Source organism: Alligator mississippiensis, chromosome 13 (genome assembly GCF_030867095.1).
Source record: "Alligator mississippiensis isolate rAllMis1 chromosome 13, rAllMis1, whole genome shotgun sequence".
In the NCBI taxonomy this organism is placed as follows: Eukaryota; Metazoa; Chordata; order Crocodylia; family Alligatoridae; genus Alligator; species Alligator mississippiensis.
In genome coordinates, this window is record NC_081836.1 from 40,059,187 (window position 1) to 40,076,851 (window position 17,665).

The 17,665-nt window shown below is 45.2% G+C and overlaps 1 protein-coding gene across 2 annotated transcripts in view; it reads left to right on the forward strand.

Annotated features, from left to right (window-relative positions):
• PARN (poly(A)-specific ribonuclease) overlaps positions 1-17,665 on the forward strand; it is a 136,932-nt gene that overhangs the window by 54,048 nt on the left and 65,219 nt on the right. For both annotated transcript variants that reach the window (XM_014610789.3, XM_006257847.4), the window contains exon 21: positions 9,573-9,647. In XM_014610789.3, the coding sequence (XP_014466275.1) occupies positions 9,573-9,647 (75 nt within the window). The remainder of the gene's footprint in view (positions 1-9,572; positions 9,648-17,665) is intronic.

Genomic DNA, 17,665 nt, shown 5'->3' on the forward strand with positions numbered 1-17,665 from the left:
GCTTAGATCATCCCTGGCCCCTGGCTGTCCAGCCTGTTCTTTAACACCTCCAGTGTTGGAGAGTTCACAGCTTCCTAGGCAGTCTATTCCACTGCATTGCTGTTCTAACACTGGAGTTTTCGGGGTATCCAATCTAAACTAACTTTTTTACTTCTTTAAATTCACTATTACACAATATAGTGGTATGTTGTCCACACACAATTCCCATGTAATAGAAATTGTGTGGTTATTGTTACTTAAAAAAAATGTTATCTTAAAACTAAAATTGAAATAAAATTTAAAATAGTGGGTTTTGCTCAGAAATAGTAGATGTAATTCTCTTCCACTACTGTTTGGATAGAAACTGGCTAGCATGTGATGGTATAATGTTGCAAAGTATAAAACTTTCCCTCCCCTTTTAAATTTATCAAATCATCATAGGCTAGGCAGAACAGTGCCACTTCTCAAATTATTCAAGACCCTTGGTTTCTAAAAGAAGCATTTGCCTCAACCTTCTCCTGTCTTCACCTTATTTAGTATTGAATATTTGGATTGGATTTGCTGCAGTAAATTGGCATCCAGTTATGTTTGCTAAATACTGTGCATGCAATACACCTGCATATAACACCTATTATTGTTTCATCATTCTTAAGAAATGCACAGTATTAACAAAATGTTTGACAGATTTGCTGGATTCAACTTATTTTCCTGTCCTACATTTGTATTTCTCTTGATTTAACTAGTAATCAAAGTTCATTTCAAATGAGAGCAAGTATAGTCTTTTCAAACTGGTAAGAGTTAGGAGTTGCGTAAGAGTTCATGTTTGAGCGCACTTTAATCGTCAGGTCTTTACAATCATTCCTCTATATTAAAAGCTACTATGTTTAAATATTAACATCCTAATTCTTTGGACAACTTATTTTAATAACCTAAGCATAAATTAACAGTCTGGTAAACTATACACACAGGCAGAGATTGCCACATCAAATTAACTGTAACCCCAGATCTGCTTAGAGGTAGAATCCTTACTGCAGTAGTTAATAATATTTTCTTATGTACTGTTTGAGTTCTGTGGCACTAGTACATTTCTTTTTTGTGGGCCTGTCATTGGCATTAGTGAAAACATGGTCACTTAAGCAGGACTTAAGTCTCACCTATAACTGAGTTCCAGTCCTCCACTAACTCTTTGTGTGTAAACGCATGTGGTATAAAAGGTTAGTCTAACCCTTGCTTCCACTCCCCTCAAGTATTGAGTAAATTTCATATTAATGGATTAAATATAATGAAATTATAGGAAAGGTAAAGCTGGATGGGACCTCAGGTGGTCATCTAGTTCACACCACTCTTCTTAAGGCAGGATTATCCCTGAGAAACCACCCCAGTTAAATGTTCTGCTAACCTGCTACTAAAAACTTAAAAGGAAGGTGATTTCACAGCCTCTCTGGGTAGCCTGTTCCAATGTTTAACTGCACTCATAAAAAAGGTCTTCCTGATTGCCAACCTAAATTTCCCTTTTTGCAGTTTGATGTATTGCTCCTAGTTGTGTCCCCAGCAGTCACAGAGAAGCCTTACCTCCACCCTCTGTATAACCATCCTTCAAATGGTTTCCCCCTCCATCTTCTCTTCCCCAAGACTAAATAGTCCTGGTTCTTTCAGCCTTTCTTCATGCTTCACAGAACTCTAATAATTTTTGAGATCTTTTAAATATGTCCATATCCTTCTTTAAGTGTGTAGCCAAAAACTGGGTTTTATACTCCAGGTGAATCTTCATCAGTTCTGAATAAGTACCAAGGACAAAGCAGTCCAGAATGCACAGTAATATAGGGTATAACTCAAATACAAGACTAATAGGACTTGCATCCAAGTAGAAGAGTGAGAAGTTACCTTGTAATCTATTTGTAATTAAAAGATGAAATTGATACTGCACAGGAAATCAGTTCAGTAAACCATTTTAAGATGCATTTGGAGTAGGATTCAAGTGGCCCAGAAATATTTCTTCTAGCTAGTGAAGTTGTGAATCACTGACAAATGTATTTTTTTTTCTTTTTTTTCTCCTTCACCATCACTGGAAGCAGGTTGTGAGCTGGTTATAACTTAATAGTTGCCCCAGATACCAGCTCTCAGTTCTGTCCTACATTGAGTCCCTGTGCCCTATGAGCTGTTAAGCTGTCTACAAAGACTGGCAGTCTTTCTGCCTATCATACCGAGTTCCTTCCATTGTAAGGCAGGGTTCTACATTCCTAAAGCACTATGAATGATTAGAAATAACGGAGAAAATTGTTTATACTACAGTGCCTTTCATGAAACTACTTCAAAGAATACGGGTTTAACTGGAGTTTCATTTATGGGACAAATATTTAACCTTACTGTTATGACAGGCCTAGTTTGGAAACCTGGCACATGAACTGGGAATTGTCAGAAACCATATTGAATCAATTATGGTTTTATTGGTATTGAAATTATCATAACTGAAGTTCCAAACAGCTGGCTTCTCAGAGGTATAGTAACTTGCAACTGAAAAATTTGAAAAGTCTAGTTTGGTTTTAACAATTGCAAGAAAATAAGCAATTTATTATTTGGCAGAACTTCAAAAAGAACTTTCTTATAATCTGTTGGTATAGGTTGGAAAACAAAAGTTCTGAAAATAACATACATTTCAAGCCTCAGTTTCCATAGGTTCTTGATTTTTAGTTTGAAATTTTAACCTTAGTGCATACTTACGTAACAAGCCTAACAGAATGCTAAGGTATCAAGTGCTACAACTGAACTGGAGCTGTACTAGGATGTTCATTCTCATTCATAAAATAAATGTACTAACTGTTTGTTGACGTGAAGTTTATGGGTGACAGAGTGCCTCAGGACATTCTTCTACAGTCTTCAGTTTCTAAGGTGTCCTAAGAATATTAGAGGTGCACTGGTATATCAGTACCAATCCAATATCAGACTGATGTAAAGAAAATTGGCTGTATCAGAAATCAGCCTGAGGTGGCTGATAAATGGCCCTGTGTGCATGCAGCAGCAGCGCAGAAAGCAGGCAGCAAGGAGCACAGCCCGGCAGTGTAGAGAGCTGCGTGCAGCTGGTAAGTCCATTGTGGTAGAAGGGGCATGGGGGGACAGATCAATGCCCCCCACAGTGAGGGAGAGAGAAGGAGGGGCAGGGGCAAGTGCAGGACTGAGCTGCAGCTTCTGGGGGGGGGGGGGGGGGGGCAGCTCTCTCCGCTGCATGGTATGGGAGGCATGGCGGGGGCGTGTGTCCCCGGCTCTGCACCGGGGGGAGGGGGGGGGGGAGTTGGGGACGGTATGTGCCCCTGGATCTGTGTGGGGGGAGGGGGCCGGGCAGGCTGGAGCCAGGGTTGTGCCGGGCTCTTCTCGGCAGGAGCTGGGTTCAGAGCGGGGTCTACAGAGGGGGCTGCAGCCACTTCAGATTTCGTCATAGCCTCCCTGTAGCCCTGCTCCCAGTGCAGTCACAGCACAGCCCTGGCTCAAAGCCCCGCCTCCACCCACACACTGGGAGCCCAGCCCACGCTGAGAAGAGCCTGGTGCAATGGACTTACCAGCTGCACGCAGCTGTCTACACTGCCGGGCTGTGCCCACAGCTGCAGCCCACCTGCCCTGTCCTGTGCAGATCTGGGGGGACACAGCCCCTGCCCATGCCATCCTGGGGTGCACATAGTGGCAGAAGCTGCCCCTTCCCTCCTCGCTCCTGCCCCTTCCCTCCTTGCTGCCTCCCCGCCCGGCTGACGAACCATGACTCCATCCTGCGCCTGCCTTACCCCAACTGGGCAGTGCCTGTCCCTGCCTCCTCCCTCACTGTGGGGGGTGTTGATCTGCACCCCCTCCACACCCCTTCCTTCCTCCCTCCCTCCCCTTCCACCACAATGGACTTACCAGCTGCATGCAGCTGTATCAAAAATCGGATCAGTATCTGCTGATATGCTTCCTTAAATCAGCTATCGGTATTGGCCCTCAAAATCTCTATCTGTGCACCCCTAAAGAAAATAGAATTTTTTTGATAATATAATCTGTAGTTATGAAAGGAGTAACTAGACACTTTAAGGTAGAATGTTGAGAAGAAAACATACTTCAGATGTTTGTCTTTCGGAATTAAACTGCTGCATTTCATTACTATGTGACCTAAAATGCCATAATTCTATTTGTGTATTTTTTACCAGGTGACTGAAGGCCCTGTCTCTCACCCCTTTAATAAAAAAAAACTAAATAGTTTCATGATAAAACTCCAAGTATTTTTTCCACTTGGTGTTTATGTTGACAATGTATGCTCCGTGTGTGATCCTGGAGTCCTTTAGCCAGCGTTATAAGTTGTAACTCAGCAACCACAAATGAATTCTTCCTTATTGCCCATGACAGAGAGACAGAGCTATGATTTAGGCTTGGGTTGGTTTGGTTTGTTTTAATAGCTGGTTAGCATTACCATTTAGTTACCTGGTTTGTGTCTCCTGATTTTAAAAACAAAAATTTCTAATATAATAAAAGTCTTAGTCTGTTTGTAATGCTTTATGAGCACTCTGTTTGTCTCAGTAGCCAATGACAGTGCTAGCTGAAACAACCAATAAGAGTGCTGTGCACAGACAGATGCACACAGTGGAGCACCGCCGTGACAGCGGGGACTGAGGAGCTGGAATGGGGGGTAGAAAGGCCAGTGGTGCTGGCCTTGCTGCCACCCCCCCCACCCTGGCCCTGCACCTTGGAGGCGGCAGTGGTGGTGCTGGCCAGCTTTGTCTCTGCCATTGTGACAGCGCTTTGTCTCTGGCAAAGGGGGATGCAGGTGATGGACTGGCATGGTGGAGCGCCGCCATGATGGAAAGGACAGAGTGGCAGGTGGCGGTGACATGGGGTGGTGGGTAGCGGTGCTCTATCCCCTCCCCTCCCTCCCAGTCATTCTTGACGGGCAGTTCGCTAGTTACTTTATAGGTTTTTGGTGCTTGGATGTAGGTCATAGGACTGATTTATGGTTTCATGCTTTAAGAGTCTGCCTATGTTTGAATCATCTATGCTTGACACAGACATGCTACCTGTTTTTAAGGAAGTTTCTTTACAAAGAAATATGCTTGGGTCTCTCTTTATGTGAGGTTTGCGTTCCAAAAAAACCTTGCATAAAATGAGAGTGAATTAATTATTACATGTAATTAATAGGGATATATACCAGCCTCGCTCTACTGCCCCCCCAAACCATGACAAATTCAAACAGTAATCACACAATACAATAGCTGCTGTATAGAGAGGCTGTGAGCTCTCCGCTGCAAGCGGTGGCATATGCAGGGGGTGACACCAAAGCAGCGCAGGGCAGGCTGGAGAGGCGCCTGGGGGAGGGAAGCAGGGAACGCTGGCTGCTCACGGCTCCTGGCTCTGCCCAACTTCCCTTCCCCAGGTGCCTCTCCAGTCCAGCAGGAGCAGCCCAGTGTGGCTGGGAACAACAGGGCTGCACAGAGAGCCTATGAGCTCCCTGCTGTACCAGGTCAAGCCTGCTGGGCTGTGGAGACATCTGGGGTAGGGAAGCGGGGAACAGCGGAGCTTCATGGAGAAGATGCTTGTCCCACACTGCAAGCAGCAGCCCGCACAGCAGGTGCATCGCCAAGGCATCTCCGGGTGAGCACCTTTTCTGCACAGCCCCACTGTCCCCTGCTTCCCTGCCCCTGAGCCTCCACAGTACAGCGGGCATGACCCAGTGCAGCAGGGAGCTTGTAGCCTCTCCGCACAGCCCTGCTGTTCCCAGTCACACTGGGTCACGCCCGGTGGGCTGGAGGGGCACCCGGAGCAGGGTGGCAGGGAATGGTGGCTGATCATCCTGTGCTGCCCTGGGAATGCGCCTCCTGTGCCTGCTGCTCTTTAAGGGGCACAGCTCCGTGCCACAGGAGGCACATGGCCAGGGCAATGGAGTGAGGGGTGCTGGAACCAGGCAAGGAGAGGAGCCAAGCTAGGCTGAGGATCGGGATCAGGGCCAGGGCCCACTGTGCCCATGCATCTGCCTCTTCTCCTTCTAAGTGTCCGTAGCAGTGGGGAGCTGGCCCTCCCCCGACAAGCCATCAGAGGCTCAATCCTGTTTCCCGCTGGGGCCCTGCAGCTGCACACTGTGGCTCCAGGCCCCAAGCACCCCCCCAGCTGGATAGCAGCTCCAGCCCTGCCCAGCTCCCTCCCTACAGGGGCCTCAATCCCAGACATGCTACCCCCCCCTGCAATTTACCTGGTGGAGCTGCCCTCAAGGCTACTTGGGGCCATGTGCACGTACTGTACATGCACGTGGCAATCCTGTCTCACCGCCTGCCATCCACTTCTCCCAGCTCCCTGGAAGCTGGAACTCTGCCAGTCTGCAGAGAGCTCATTGCCAGCTGACTTTGCATAAGATCGGATTTTTCTCACAGAAAGCGAATTTCTGGTATAAATAAGGTCATTCCATATAAGTGAATTCGCACAAAACAAATTTGCATAAAGAGAGACCCGAGTGTATTTGATTTGCAAATTCACTTGTCAAGTGTACACAGAACTCATGATTCACATTTGAAATGTTTGATCCTGTTCTCTGTCAAAGCTAGGGTTTTTCCTGGTACTCTGTGTACCAGAGGTTATACTCAGACCCAGAGATTTGTTAAGCCCCAATCAGTTTTAACAGGGTGCAGTTGGTCATTCTTTGTCATCTGTGACTTTAAGAATTGTTCCTTTTTCATCTCTACCTTGCTGTGTGCAGATACCTAAAAAGGCTGGCTCATCTTTTCACTGTTTTTTCCTACTGGGGATTTGAATGTAGAACTGCTGTCCTTTTAAATGTCATGTTAACTAGGGGTGCACCGATAGAGATTTTTGGGGCCAATACTGATCCAAGCTGTATCGGAAATTGGAGAGCTGTGTGCAGCTGGTAAGTCTGTTGTGGTGGAAGGGGAGCGGGGAGGGAAGAGGCATGGCGGGGCAGATCAAAACCCCTGCTGTGAGGGATGGCGTGGATCTTGGGCAGGAGCCTGGAGCAGGCACTGCCCGGCCAGGGTGGGGCAAGGCATAGGACAGCTGTGGTTCATCCAGGGGTTGTGGGGAAGGTGGGGCGGTTCCTGCTGCTTTGTGCACGGGGGGGCTGTGTCCCCCAGATCTCTGTGGGGTGGGCTGCCAGTGTAGGCTGGGGCTGGGACTGTGCTGAGCTCTTCCTGGTGGGGGGCTGGGGCAGGTGGCAGCAGTGCTGGGAGGGGGCTATCACATCCTGGCCCAGCCCCCTGCCGCCCAGGAAGAGCCCAGTGCAGCCCTGGCAACAGCCTACCCCACACAAATCTGGGGCACATGCCTCTCCCGCCATGTCCTCCAGGGGTGCACGCAGTGGTGGGAGCTGCCCTGTGCCCCCGATGAGGCACGGCTCCATTCCCCACCCTGATCTGGCCGGGCAGCGCCTGCCCATGCCCCACTCCCTTCCTCGCCATGGGGTCCTTATTCTGCACCCCCCCCCACAACCCTTCCCTTCCCCCTCCCCATCCACCACAACAAATTTACCAGCTGCATGCAATTCTCCAAGCTGCCAGGCTGTGCTTCTCGCCACCTATGTGTTGCTCTGCAGCTGTGTACATGTATGGGCCACTTATCAGCCACATCAGGCCAATATCTGATGCGGCTAATTTTCTTTATATTGGTGCCGATCCGATATTGCACGAATGTATTGGTACACCTCTAATGTCAACTATTTTCCTAAACATAGAATTATTAATGGCTGTTTCTTCAGTTCACTAACCGAAATAAGGCTCTGATGGGAAGGCCTGCCCACATACCAGTCCTAGATGTACAGTTACTCCCAGGCCACACCCAATATTTTAATTGTTATTTTTTTTAATCTCCCATATCTCTTTCCAAGCTTCTTTATTTCCTCATTTCATGTGACTATATTTAAAGTTATGTTTTACTTATTCAGAACCAAAGCCATTTTGAAAATCTCAGAATTGTAAAGGTTCTGATAATAAATCCAAGGCAAGGACAGATTTCTACCCAGGGGCACTCATAGTACGTTTCAGGTTTCTGTTAGATCTCTTACACCTGAACCAAATACCTCTCCATTCTTGTGTTAGGGAATGCATTCGTCTAAGGCAGTGGTGCTCAACCTTTTTGGCCCCACAGGCCAAGTGAGTGACCTGAGGCCAGTCCATGGGCTGGATGAGGCACTACTACTGCGTGTCCCAGTTGGGCTTTGCACCACCCCCTTCTATTTCCAAGGGCTAGATTGGGTCCCAGAGATTGGACACCTGATCTAGTGTGCAGGTCCTGGGATTTCCCATGGCTCTTGAGATTTGGCAGCAGGGGAATGGTGCGATGTCTCCCCTTCCACCGAATTTTGACGTGTGGGGAGCCCTGCAGACTGAATTACATGGTGTCTTGGGCAGGATCTGGCCCACAGCCTGGGGACTGAGGCATAGGTGGTATCTTGCCTTACAGGAGTCTGAGATTTGTAGGGCATGTAGCTGGAGTTCAACTCGGACATTTTTACCAATTACTGTTCCATTAGTGTAACTTCTGAAGCAGATCAATATGGTGATACTGTTTTAATTGTTGTGTGGAAGCAACTTTTATTAGCCATTTTCTTGATAGGTAACTCATAGTTATTCACCTTCAATGGAATCTTTGTGTAGACCAGGGGTCAACACCCTATGGCTAGTAGAGCCATTTTATCCAGTACATGGGACCAGAGGTTTTTAGCAGCATTTTGGTGGCAGAGGGGCTTCACTTGCTTCTCCCCAGGCAGCAGGGAGAAGCTGTAGTGGCAGCACAGTGTATGTGTAGAGGGAGGGGGTGCTGCAGAGAGAGGGAAGGACTGGTGATTGCAGCAGCACAGGCGTGGTTCAGAGGAGTTTGCACTTAGAGCTAAGCTCCATTGAAGCAGCCTGTACTCAAATGTTGCCACCCTCTAGTGTAGACAAATACTGAAAACCTTGTAGTTGCAATGTAGCAAATAGCATTCTTTGAGGTGCTGCTCAGCTGGCTTCCATGAGGGACTGTCTCCCCACTGATTTGGAGTCCTTAACCTGGATGTTCATATTAGGAAGCAACTGTATGAGTGACAGGTGGAGCTGCACTAGTCTGTCATAGAGAAGTATCAATTTTTCAGGCAGGGCAGGTCTTTTTAAAACTTGGGATCTCTTCTCTGCCATCATCTCTAGTCATTGGTATCAAGGTCAAATTCCATGGAAGAAATTGCTTCAATTTTGTTTTAGTTAGCATTCTTACTTAAAATAGAATTGGTGTTACTGTTTTATATTAAGGTTACTACAAACGGAACTATTTTGAAAGCTTTTGCAGAAGCAAGAGAACCCTGAAATACCACCTTATTACCTGCTTACTAGCATGGCTGTTGAGAAAGTACCAAACAACAGTACTGGTAGCTTCAGTTTTCAACCTAGCTTTAAGAATCACAGGGTACATAGGTGATGTCACAATACCAGTAAATGCTGCTAGTTAAAAGATTTGGGGCTAATGTCAGTGGGCTTTGCGTGTTTACAGGGAATAACGTGAATAAAAGCATCTTGAACTCCTTTACTGTAACTAAACTTTTTTTGTTTTTAAATTATGTGCAATGTCTTAACTTTTATAACCTTTTTTTACCTCAATTTTAGGTAATATTCAGGTGTCCTGGATTGATGATACGTCAGCCTTTGTGTCGCTAAGCCAGCCAGAGCAAGTACAAATAGGTAAGTGTTATTAGTACTGTCTCATTTTATGACTTATCTTTAGGCTCAGTAGACACTAAAAGGGATGTTGCTGACTCTTCTGAAATTTCCTTACCTCTGGCTTCCTTTTATGTTAAATATTGAATTTCATATTCAATCATGTTTCCTTAAAACAACTGTTTCTGCGTTAAGTAATTCTCTCTTTGAATTTGAATACCGTTTGTGTTCAACCATTACAGAGTCTTTTTTGATATGTAGGGATTCAGAACCTGTTCTTTCTCCTGCCTTGCTTGTTTCTTGAGCAGCATAGGGGAAACCAGCAGAGGCTCCAGAATCTAGAGCACCATGGAAATAGTCCGAACAAGCTGAAAAGCCCCAAACCTCAGTATGCAGGCAACAAGGCTTTTGGGACTTAAAATGAATACATTGAGTTTAGGGGCTTCACAATAACTAGTTTAGCAGGTGTTGAAGTACCATTGAAGTACCAGACTGCTTGGCTCAATGCAGATACACTTAGATTTTTTTTTCAGATACTTTAGATTTTTTTACCTATTTAAAAAAAAAAAAAAAATCTATACTTTAGATTTTTTTTACCCCATGTGCACTAAATCTATTTAATGGTAGACGATCATAGAGCAGAACTATAGAGACTTTAACTACTAATCTTTGCTCCTGAAGTCCTTGAGTCCTTGGCATAATTGTTCAGGCTTGTTTCATGCACTTGATAATGCCATCAGCATTATGCAGGAACTTGTTATACAGAAAATTAAAATTAACCTTTAAACACTAAGTTTATTTGCTTGATACTTCCCTCTGATTCATATATTAATAATCTTTTGTTAAGGTGTTTACTATAGCTGCCTTCTTGTGTCAAAACATTACTTACCAAAAACAAGTTTTGCAAAGGCTTTTTTTTCCGGAGTAGTTTGATCAGTAATGACTCAGGTTTTTTGATGATGTAAGCACAGGAAGGTCATCTTATGAAGTGTGGCTGTAGAGTAAATTCAGGGATGAGTGAGGCTGGGGGTGGGGGGCATATTTTGTGTTAATGTTTTCCTTTTAGACAGTTGCTTTTTAACGTTTTTTCTGAAGTTGGATTCTGATTTATCAAATTTAGGGAGGAGGCACTTTAATCCCATTGAGCAAAGTACTTAACTTATATTAGTGTTTAAGCTCCCTCAATTTTATTTAATTGCCATTGCAAATTCATGTAAGTAGAGAGAAGGATATACTCTTTTAAACTACTGATCTCTTGGCATGCAGATGCTCCAGTGGGAAACTCTAGTTTCAGTGTAGAAGTTTGAATGAAATCACTGATTGTATACAATGAAAAAATAGCCAAGAAAATCTTCTGAAAGTAAAGCCAAAAATTACCTTAGAATTAAATGGCTTATTTTTGAGTGATCTTAAAGAATTGCCTGTAGCTTTTTCACATTTGCTTTTTATGGTTGTTGAATTTACTGTGTTGTTACCAGGGTTCTGGGTTTTCTGTTCACCATGGAAAATGTGGTAAAACCTGGATTTTTCTCATTTTAAGACGTGGCATCCAGATTTGGGGCATGGCACCCAGATTTTCTCATTTTGAGGAGAAAAATGTGGGAAACTGTGGGTCTCCCATTGCTGGCTGGCAGAGTTTCAGCCCCCCACTATAGAGAGAGGGAAGAGGGTGGTCAGGCAGAGTGCGCCATGTGCATGCTCACATGTACATGGCTGTCCCGTAGTCTGGAGAGCAGCTCCCTGCAGGTAAGTCTGGTGGCAGGGGTGAGGGATTGAGGCCCTCATAGGGAGGGGAGGGAGTTGGGAAGGGCTGGGGCTGCTGCCCAGCTGTGGCATTGTGTGGGGCTTGGGGCCAGAATGTGCAACCGCAGGGCTGCAGGGAGAGGGGTGGAGCAGCAGGCAGCTTGTCGCAGGGGGTGGCTGACTCCTGACACTGCATGCACTCCTGGGGGGGTCAGGCATGTGCCTCCCAGATTTGTGTGTGGGTTGGGAGTGGGCTGCCCGCTGCAGGCTCAGGCTCCCTGCCCTGCTGTCTTCCCCTGTGGCCTTCACAGCCTGGCAAGCGGGACCTGGTGGTGCAGAGCAGAGTGGGGCTGGACAAGAAGGCTCGTTGCCACTGAGAGCCCCGTGCTGCTATAGCAAGGTGCCCCCTGCCTGCCTGGCAGCAGCAGGAGTGACAGCACAGACTTTTGCCCCTTGTAGTTGCTGGGCAGGCAGGGAGTGCCTTGCCAAGGCAATGCAGAGCTCTCAGCGGTGGCACCAGTCTTCCTCACCTGGCCCTGCTCTGCCCTTCCACTGTGGGTCCTGCCTACAAGGCTGCGGAGACCCTGGGGGGAGAGTAGCAGGGCAGGGAGCCTAAGCTTGCAGTGGGCAGCCCTCATCTGCCCGCCCCCCCATGGGCTCTGCTAGGGCTGTGAGGGTGGTAAAGATGGGCTCCACTCTGCCACAGCAGCTGCTGCCTCCCATGAGCAGCAGCCAGGGTTCAGGTGCTGCTACAGGGGGCCTGGGCCTGTGGACCTGGGTCCCTGGACCCATAGTCCTGGCAGCTGGGGGGGAGGGAGCTGTGGTTCAGGAGTCAGGAGCAATGGCATGGGCATGGCACCAGCATATATGGGCTGCTCGGCGCTACAAAACAACGTGGGGCACAGCTGCAGCTGGACCCATGTCCTGGTGAGTGAAGGGAGCAGGGGGAGCTCTGATTTTTCCATGATTAAAAAATCCCAAAATCAAACGCCAAAGTTTATAGGTCTTTAGAATTTATTTTATTACAGTGATTGAGGCTTCCAGATGGCTTTAAAATTGTAAATGTATCAATAAAATATTGTGTTCAACTGATATTTATATATATATTGTGTGTGTGTATAGTGGTTCATTTTAATCACAAAAAATGTGGATTTGGTGTTTTTTACAAGAGAATTCAGTTTTTGTTCTTTATCAGAGAATTTGTGATTTTTATTTTTTTTTTTTTATTTTTTCAAAGAGAGAGAGCCAGGTTCCTTGCATATTACTGAATGATCAACAGAATAGAAGAAACTTAACCGCATGGCTAGCTAATTCATGTAATCATTATTTTGTCCTGCAGATGGATACAAATTATCTTAGTTATGTAGCACAGGATCATAGGAAAGTAGGACTGGAAGGGACCTCATGAACAGAATAGAAGAAACTTAACCACATGGCTAGCTAATTCATGTAATCAATATTTTGTCCTGCAGATGGATACAAATTATCTTAGTTATGTAGCACAGGATCATAGGAAAGTAGGACTGGAAGGGACCTCATGAACAAGGTCATCTGGTGTAGGCCCCTGCTCAGGGATCCTCTCAGACTAAACTCTCCAAGCCAAATGTTTGCCTAACCTGCTCTTGAAAACTTCCATGGATGGAGATTCCACAGTTTCTCTAGGTTGCCCCTTCCAATGCTTGACCACCTAATTTGCAACCTAAATTTCTCCTGCTATAGCTTGTGTCTGTTACTCCTGGTCTTGTCCCCTATAGCCACAGAGAAAAGTCAGTCCTCATTGTTGCATTTACAAACCAGATTTTAAACCTAGTGCTTTAAGAGTTGAAACAACACTCGATTGATTAATAACAGAAAGGCTTGCTTTAATAACTACCAACAAGCTGGAAAACTAAGTGACAGAAAAAAGGCTCTTTCTTAATGTTCAGTATATCAGCTGTTACAGTCCTTCTATTATTTTAGGTGCAAGAGATTTTTACCCAAGCAGGCAGGAAGTAGTTCTTGTCTTTACAGCTGTCACAGAGCGTGGGTCCTTCACTTGTGAGCTGGGGGCAGGATTGATCTTCCCTGGACTGCACACCTTGCTGGCAGTTCCATCTTGCTTTTTATACTGTTTTAATTGTATGGCTTCAAAGCAATTTCCTTGATGCTTGGTAGATTTTAAAGTCTGAACAAAACAGGGAGGAAAAGGGGGTCCATCACATTACAATTGTTAAATTGCCTGGCTCCTGTTTTTAGATTTGTCCAGGTGTGAAGACTTGTATTTCTTGCAGCTACTGAGTAGCTTGGAAGTCATAGGCGATGTGTAGGGGAAGCATGGGGGGGGCACATACCAGCAACGTCTGCTGGCAGTCCCCGCTTGCCACCCCCTGCCCCCTCCCAAAGTTGGAAGTTCTAGGTCAGTTAAATGTGATGGGTCTTGAGTGGCTAAGCAGGATACCTAGAGGCACTGGTTACTGGACCTGTTTTGGTGTATTCATTTAACAGTGGGGCAAATTTGCAGTATCCTGTACCAGTGATGGTCTATTTACAAAACTCCAGACAGACACTGAATAATTGAGACCTTTGTAACACCTTAGATGTTGGATGCCTGTTTTGGGGAATATGAGGTTGTGTTTAGGAAGGCATGCATTTGTCACATACAGGACATCTTTCCTGTGTTCAGTTTACCTTTTACAGGTTTTACTTGAAATGTATATTTAGTTCTTTTGTTTTCTTTAGTTGGTAGTTCAGTTGACATGTATATGTAGTTTCATTGACTTTTTTTTTAGTTGCACTAGCTCAGCCTTTCTCTCTTGCTCTCTTAGCTTGGATATATACATGTGATGAGTGTGTCAGGTCTCTTACAACGATTTTCCTTTAGAGGAACCATCACTCTTATTTTTAGGCTTGAGTGTGGTAGAGGGTTGAGGCCTATCTAACTCAATGCCTACTAGCTGGCAACCACTAGTGGAGCAACTATTTGTTTTTCTCAATAGCACTTTCACCATCCTCATCCACGTTTGTGCTGACCTTCATTATGACTATTATAATTTTATGGCATGGCTCTGGAATTGGGTGCAGGAAGCTCCAGTTTCTCTACACCTAATAGGTTGCCATCATTAGCAGAGTTTGATTTTCTTTGTGGAAGACTTGTCACCCCAGCGCAATCTTGCCCTAGCCACTGTCTTGCATTTTTGTGCAAGAGGCAGTATCCAAGCTTTCACAGCCATCACTCATCTTCTCTATAATTTCCCTGAGGACTGTTATAAAAGCATCCTTCATCTAGTCTCAATTTACAAGGCAGGTTTCACTCAATATTTTTATGATTGCAATTTTCCCTTGTATTAGTAAGGAAAAGTGCAAAATTAAGATCAAAAGTAGAGATGTAGGTTTTGTTTATTTTTAAATGAAAATGTATTGGACAGGACAAAGTGAAGAAAGGCTGAAATATCTGGTTTATGACCACAGAAAATTTTACATAAAGCTGATGCTTTCTAATAATCTAAAACAGAGTGGAAAACTAATTATGAATCTCAGTATTAGTCTTTGTAGGCTGATAAGTGAGTATGTGATGTTTAACTGATTTTCAGCAAATGAGATAGGGGAGAAGAGGGCTGACCTACAAATCTGAAGAGTTTAGGGAAGTGATCAGTTGAAAAATGGACAATGACATCAAATTTATGGATCTAACTTTGGAAAATTTTTTGCTTGGTTAATTGGGATAGATTGTTGTGGCATTGTATTGATCCACAAAATAAAATGTTGCCCATATCATATGGTGCAGCATTTTGAGAACTAAAGTAACTTCGCCAATAAAAGACGGATTATATTTGAACCAATTCATAGTACACATTTGAAGACAATAGTACGATGTATTTAAACTGACTGTTAGCCAAGGTAAGAGAGCATAACCCCCTGCAGTTTTAGAAAACTTTCCCAAATAAACAATATTTTAGAAGTCTTTTATGTCCCTTCCAGTTTCAGTCTAGATGCATAGACTTTGTATAATATTTAAAAGGAAAGGAGGGATTTAAAACATTTGTGTAGTTGCCTGTTAATTTGGAGAAAAGTCACCAAAGTTGACTGAAAGCGCACTTTTTTTTTTTTTTTCTTCGAATAAATGTTGGAATGCTGCCCATGTGAATAAAGCCAATTTTCCTAAGGCAAATCATAGTTCTTCAGTATAGGTAAACTATTTCAAAGAAAAACTTTCAAACCAGTTGTTAAAATTTGAAATGGGTTATCGTTAGGGGAACAAGATTATTTTTAAGGAAATCTGGGATACTGCCCACTCCCTAAGACAGCAGCATTGCTGCAGGCAGGGGTGCATGGCGGAAGCGGGGTGGCATGGTGCACCGTTCCTCCCACCTGGGACAGGGCTGGGTGGTGGGAGAACATTGCTGTGAGCACAGGCAATTCGCGCATGTGCATGCAGTGTCCCCCTGACCACGGTGCCCTGGACAGTCGCCTACATTGCCCACCCCTAAGGGCACACTATATGCAATAGATGAGTTCACCCCACCAAGTTCTTTTCTCAGTGCTGGGAGTGCATCCTAGCAGTGTTAGAAAAACAGTGAGAAGAGAATTTGGTGGGGTGAACTGGTTTGCTGGAATGACTGGCATTCTTAGTTGCAACGTTACCAAGGCAGAGTAAGTCCTGAGGCACCACCTGTTTTTCCTACTATGAGACAGGGAAGGAAACCAAATCGAAACAATCTTTTAAAGTGGGGGTGTCAAACATGTAGCTTGTGGGTTGAATCCAGCCCCTATAGCTGCTTTATCCAGCCACCTGAACTACTGGCTAGTCACTAGAAGTTTGGTGGGTGGCATGGTCTGCTGCAGAATCCAGGGCCTTTGGCCCTGGTGGACACGGCAACTGGCAGCAGGAGAGCCTGCCCCAGTTGCCCTCTACCACACTGCAGTTGGAGTTGTTAGAGCTGGAGCTGTCTCTACCACCAGAGCTATGTGCTCTGGGTCAGAGCTATAGCCAAAGATGCTGCTGCCACTTTCTGATGCCCTGAGCTGGATCTGGCCTGCAAGGAGTCACCCTGCAGTCTGGATCTGGTTCAGGCCCCATGATGAGTTTAACACCCCTGTTTTAAAATACAAACTAACCACAAACACCGCCCCCCTCCCCCCCCCCCCCGAAAAATAGGTAGTTGTTCCCCCATGGGGGAACAAACGCTGGGCCTGGAGGTAATACAATACCAGGCTGACATTCAGAGGGGTTGGAGCAAGGTCCAGCACCCACTCCTGGTGCCAAAAATATTGACCGGAACCTACCACCTTTTAAAATAATGTTATGTCTCAGGCCAAATCAGTTCCAAATTCTATCAACTGAGCAGAGCTCAATCATTCAAGTCTTTGTGGTGCTACCACCAGCAAGTATCCTACCTCTCAGCCTCTTCAGTCTGGAGCTTCAGATACTCCCAAATCCATGACAGGCATCCTATGTGTAAGCCCTGAGCCTGGAGACCTTGAGATTCAGATGTCACCTAGTATCTCTTGCCCCTGGCCAAAAGGCCTTTGGAATCTACCATGAGGACAGGTTGGTCTAGCCCATCTAAATAAGATAGTGTCTATTAGGTACAGCCTCCCTCAATGTTGACTCTTCTTAAAGTCACAACGAGCCACTACAAAACGAATACATTTTGACTTCTCTCCCACAGCTGAGCTGTGCCTTTCATTCCAATTTCCAAAGATTCCTGTTTCATCACCAGCCTTAAATGTCTGGCAAACATCATAAAACGAGGCCCCAAACAGTTAATCCAAAATCCATCTGTCATCCCCTCACTCAGCGTGGTACATATAGTTAGTGTGGCCCTGCCCTTCAGGTGGTGAAACTGAACCAGGTTGCCCTGAGCATCATCTACATACAATTTTTTGAGCATCCCAGGATTCATGAGAATGAATGTTTCCAGCCATGAGATGGGAGGGGAGCAGGGGGTGCTAATTAGGATTTGGATTCTTTGTGGGGAGTATCTGGAGTACCTGAACAGTGCTGAGCTGTGGGGTCACTCAAGCTTGGAATCCTGTTGACTCTTGTTGGGCCCAGCCCAGTGAACTGCGTGGTAAATTATGAGCCTTTCTTTTGACTAGTATCATGCATAGTTTGAACTATATATACAAGTTGGTGACAAAGTGCTATTTAAAAGCATGTTTATGGAATACTTGTGCTAAAACTTGCAGCAGTATCAAAAAAGGTAAAATTGCATCATTTATGGAGGATCTAATTCTATAGGTACTATATGCAAATTAGTACAGCTATGTTTAAATTAAAGTTTAGTGTTTTCATATTTGCTCCTTTCTATGCACTCGGG